A 5,573-nucleotide genomic window follows, 5' to 3' on the forward strand; every position below is an offset into this window, starting at 1 on the left:
GAGTTTGAGGTTGCTGTGAGCTAGGCTGACGCCATGGCACTCACTCTAGCCCGGGCAAAAAGAGTGAGACTCTGTCTCAAAAAAAAATAAAATAAAATAATGTAGTCTATGATCTATAGTTGTGACACTATAAGATTCTGAATACAGATATGTATATTACATAAAAGTATGCAAATAAAAGAGCAGGAGTTTTGTAATCAGGCAGATCTAGATTCAGATTCAGGCTTGAATATTCTGAGCCCTTGTACAAAGTACTTACCTATCCTCTCTCCTATCAATAAAATCGAAGTAACTCCCATGTATAACACAAGGCCATGTTGATAAATGACAATAATGTACCTAAAAAAATGTATACTAAATGCCTACAAATGATGTCTAGTACATTACAAGAAAAAAATGTTAACTCACTCTCTATTCCCTCCTATCCCAAGCAACAGGAGCAATAAATACTATGTTGCCTCCTTTTATTTTAAGCTCATTATTAAATTCCCTTAAGTAAAAGCAACTTGGCAACATGGACCATGAACTTTGGATGTTCACATATTTTGATTCAACATTTTCACTTTGAAGAATCTATCTTAACAATCCGAAATGCAGAAATTATTTTATACACAAAGATGTTCATTGCAGTGTTTCTTATAACTGAAAAAAATTTAGAAACTGTTTAATAAAGAGACAGTCACACAAACATTATGCAATAATTTAACAATGATGACAAAATAATTCAACAGCATATGGAAAAAACAGAATACAAAATTATTCATACAGTAAAGTCTCAACTATGAAAAAAATCCAATAAACTCAGAAAAAAATATTAGAAGGAAATGCACCAAAAGGCTTATAGTAGTTATCATACAGTCCTGGTATTGGTGATTTGCATTATTTTATGGTTATTTTCTATAGTTTTCTAATATAATTAACAAGGATAATGACATTGCTGATAATAGCAGCTGTTATTTATGGAATACTTACTACATGCCAGGCCCAGTTTTAAGAGCTTATTGTATTCACTCATTTAATCCTCATGACATTATGAGATTTAAAAAAAGTGAGATTAAGTAACTCGCCCAAGGTCACACAAATAATTACAGAAGGTGCCAAAATTTGAATCCAAGTTGCCTGGCTGGCTCTAAAACGCCTATTTTCTAAACTACACTTAAGTTTTGCTTTGTTTTAAAATTTTAACCATTAAAAAGGTATACATATCAATCCAATCCTTGTGGTCTTCACAGTTATCAGCTTTCTTTCAGTACTGAGTTCACGTATTTGCTCTGCCATCGAGTGCCTTTTTGGAATAACATGTAGCCACCATTTCCATACAACTTCTATCTACTATAGAAAATTCCAAGACAAATATGCATCCCCATTTCCGGTTTCAATAGCTCATTTGACCACTGACATTCTGGAACTCTAACATTCTTTCTGATTACACCAGCAGACAATACTTCAAGGAACCCTATCTAGCAGTGGAGGTTTTGGAGTAAACCAACCAAACTTGGTTTCTACAACCTTTCCTACACTATCACCCAGCCAATATAACTACAAAACACTGTCTCCATTTGCTATGGTTTGGATATGGTTTCTTTGTCCCCATCAAAACTTATGTTGAAATTTGATCTCCAAAGTGGCGGTGTTGGTAGGGGGGCCTATTGGGAGGCGTTTGGGTTAGGAGGGCAGATCCTCCATGAATGGCTTGGTGCTATTCTCTCCTTAGTGAATTCTCTCTCTCTCTCTCTCTCTCTCGACTGGATTACTTCTCATAGGAATGGATTAGTACCCTGAGAGTAGGCTGTTACAGAGCCAGGACCCCCTCAGGTTTCCCCCACTTTGTGTGTCTGCTTCCACTTGACCCTCTCCAGCGTTTTACAAACACAGCACCAAAAGCCGACCAGATGGCGGTGCCATGCTTCTTGTAGGTCCCAGCCTGTAGAACTACGAGCTAAAATAATAAACCTCTTCTCTTTATAAATTACCCAGTCTCAGGTATTCTTTTACAGAAACACAAAACTGACTAAGACATCACTATTGCAAACATCTGTCTTCCACTGTGAAGTTCAACCCCTCTACATCCCAGGAGACCCCTCACCTGCCAACAATCACCAGGTATCTACCATGGCACTTACTGAAAAGGACCAACTAAGAAAGATCCTCAACATTCGGGAAAATTTCACTGTTTCTGATCCCTCCTCTTTGAAGATGGCATTGTTTTCCATTGTTTTTGAAAACCTCATCAGTTAATCAATCATTTTGCTTCTTTCAGCTTTCTCACCCTTTTACAGGTAAACCAAACTGTTTTGAAGGAAACAAGATCTTTTTGGCATGAATATGCATTCAAATGTCAATCTCAGGAAGAAATATTCATAATTTATACCCTGACCAATAAAAATTACTCCCATTTACTGCTGTGCTCCTCTCTGCAGTTTATATTTGATAAATTTACTTCATTACATATGTCACTTGGTTTGGCTGCTTTTATAACCAGATTTCTTTCTTTTTAAAAAAATTATGTTTGCAGAATCCAATATGGTTAAAATGCAAGAACTTCTTCTAAATATAGGGCATTTACATTTCAATGCAGTAGTTCATTTACAGCAATTAGAAAAATGGAGCTCATGTGATGGCTTTAACATTACATAAATAAACCACAGTCATAAAAACAAAGAATATAACAAGTGTTGATATGGAAAAATTTACAACCAGAATCATATATCGTATTTTACCAAAATCTTATTCTGCTCACATTATATAATGGAAAATAAACCATTTGGGAGTGAAGGTAGAATTGCAAAAAAGATTTTTATAGTTACTTCAGTGGGAGGAATTTAATAATTCCTGACTAGGACAAAGATGCAAAAATCCCAGGGTGGAGGCCCCTTTTAGGAAAAAGAAAATGGAACACTAATACTTCACTAGGCTCACATTAAATTACATGAAGTAAAAACTGTACTGCCAAACTACTATTCATTTATGCACTGCATATGCCAGGGAGTAAAAAAGAAATCTGCACCTTCAAACTAATATTTCCCTTTTGCAGTTGCAAGTTTTCAACTTGGTGCAGCCATTCGCTAGGAATGATTGGGCTGCAGGGTAGGGGAAAAGTGGAAAATGGCATCTTTTCCCAAAAAACTGAATCCTTTCCCTTTCACTAAATATAACTTATTTACCACTCTAATATGAAAGCTTTGATATAACACGAAAACTTAAAATCCAGCAGGAAGTTTTGTTATCCTAGAAATGAGCACGTCAGGACAGCCATTTTACAACCTTCATTTCCAAATACCTATTACACCATATATCTTGCAATTAAAAAATACCTTTTAAAAAAAGTAGCACTTAGGTACTCATCATTTAAGTCATTGCTGTTCCAAAGCAGGACAGTTATTAAGCTTCTTAATACAACTGTCACATGAATTTATGGATAGATTTCAATTTCAAATTTCTACATGTACATCTGCTGTTGGACCAAATTGATTAGTGATTAAGATAACGGACTTAAACTGTAAGCAATCCTTGCAACATTCATACTGACTTTTAAAATCAGTAAACAACATGGGATCATTTTTAAAGGAAGAAAGCCATTTTCAAAACACTTTGATTGTGGTGGCCGGTCTGTTTCTCAGCAGTTGTTCCCCGTTGCGGGTACGCGAGGGAGCAGGGGTAGAAGTGCAAAAACCACAAACCCACGCAAAATTCATACGGTTACAAACATTAAAATTATGTAAACATGTCGTAAGGCCAAGAGGCCCCAAGGGGAAAGAACCGCCGGGAGAAACAGATCAGCAAGCTGAATGAGAAGACGATAGCTGGTGTGTGCGGACCCGGGACACTGGGCAAAGGGGACTGGGGCAGGACAAAGACGGGCCCGTTTCAAGCAACGCCCGACAGTGCCCAGAACCGGCGGGAAGCAGCCGTCCCAGAGCGGCAGACTGCAGCACCCAAGGGCCCTCAAACGCTGCGGCTCAACAGGCGGGGCAAAAGCTCCCCCGGCCATCAGATCCTTCTCTTCCCGCCGCCCCTAACCGTCTCCAGGCCCTTGGCTCGGACACCTGAGGAGCCGCCGCCTCCTGCCCCCTACCCGGGTCCTGCAGTGAGCCCGGGCCGGCAGCTGTTGGGCTTAGAACCGCGCCGCCGCCGCCGCCGGGCTCCAAACGGCCGGGCGGGCACCAGGAAGGCGGACGAGCCCGGCGGCTCCCCGCCTGGCGCGTCAGGCAGCTTCGGAACTCCCTGCCTCTGTTCCCGCCCCTCCAGTCCGTGGCCGCGCACCCTCACGCAACCTACCCGGTCCCACACCATCCCAGAGGCCTCGGGCGCTCGGGCCTTCTGCCGAAGCGGCGTCGCCTCCTGTCCGGGGCCCGAAATGGCTGCGGAACAAAGAGAATCTGGGCTTTGGCGAGCGCTGGTCCGATTGGCCGGGGGGCGGGGCCCGCCGCGGGAACGTTCGGCGGCGGTCGCCTTGGCAACGACGGCGGGGCTGGGAAAACTGCGGCCTGGGCCCGCGGGGTCCGCGGCAGCGGTTTCTAAGTGTGCTCTGCAGCCTCGGGCTTCGCCCCGGCCCGGGGCTCACAAATGCTCGCGCCCCTTGCGGTCGGTGCGCTGGCCTGAGCCTCTGGCTCGCGGCCGCAGCCGCTGCAGACGCTGCCTGGCGCGGTGGGGCAGCAAGCAAAATGGCTTGCAAATATGGTTTCCTAGGGGCTGTGCAGGGCCCTCCTAGGAGGACGACCCTACCCCAGCCTAACTTCCGTACCCCTCCATAACCCACCAAGTGACAGCCGTGCCCTGGGGGCCTACTCAACACCGAACATATCTCACAATAATACAGTTCCAACGTCTCTGATTAAAAGCAGAAATGGCTTCGGCAGATAGATGTGGGCGGATGGCTGCCTGCTTAGTACAAAATAGCCTTTTGAGGCATGCTGTTATCTAGCATGTAAATTATAGTTAAAATTAAATGATTTATAAAATTGTCTTATGTCTCCAGGTGTGTATTCATATAAACCTGTATTTTCTTGTTCTTCGAAATAACAAGCCCTTCTCTCCTTAACCGGCCATCATGAGAAATTAAAATGTCTTCTATTTTCCGAACGGTAAATAATTCAAAATGGGAGAGGTAGACGTTTTTATACCTCTGTAATGATGGTAATGAATAGATAAATATGAGTTCTCTTCCCCCAGATTATTCATATATAAATTTACTGTATATAAATATTTAAAATTTGCATAGCTAGGTGATTCTTATTTTCTAAGGTGATGATGCCGGTGATAGTATTCCTCACATGATCAATCAAATGCCAGCAGTTTCGACTATCTTACTTGAAAGTGCTGTATATGTTTTGAAAATGTGTAGCCATTGTTGTCTTCCAGGTATATTCTAGATAAAATTACAGTATCTAATACTAGAAAGTGTTTTTTAATTTTTACTAAGACAGTTTATTTGTTAATAAACCTGTTAATTTTCATTGGTAACAATAACCATTTTACAGGAACAACTAGTTTCTTTAACTTAAATTTTAAGACTAAAAGGACCTTTTTTTATCAGTGGGAAATTGAACTTAGCAAGGGAAAATATTTTAAAT

At 41.5% G+C, this 5,573-nt stretch overlaps 1 protein-coding gene across 2 annotated transcripts in view; it reads right to left on the reverse strand.

The window, feature by feature from the left end:
• The window catches only part of TNPO1 (transportin 1), an 85,558-nt gene extending 81,121 nt beyond the window's left edge, over positions 1-4,437 (reverse strand). For both annotated transcript variants that reach the window (XM_012664588.1, XM_012664586.1), the window contains exon 1: positions 4,279-4,437. In XM_012664588.1, the coding sequence (XP_012520042.1) occupies positions 4,279-4,293 (15 nt within the window). In that variant the 5' untranslated portion in view covers positions 4,294-4,437. The remainder of the gene's footprint in view (positions 1-4,278) is intronic.
• Positions 4,438-5,573: the final 1,136 nt, after the last annotated feature.

This window comes from Propithecus coquereli, unplaced genomic scaffold (genome assembly GCF_000956105.1).
Source record: "Propithecus coquereli isolate 6110/MARCELLA unplaced genomic scaffold, Pcoq_1.0 Scaffold9, whole genome shotgun sequence".
In the NCBI taxonomy this organism is placed as follows: Eukaryota; Metazoa; Chordata; class Mammalia; order Primates; family Indriidae; genus Propithecus; species Propithecus coquereli.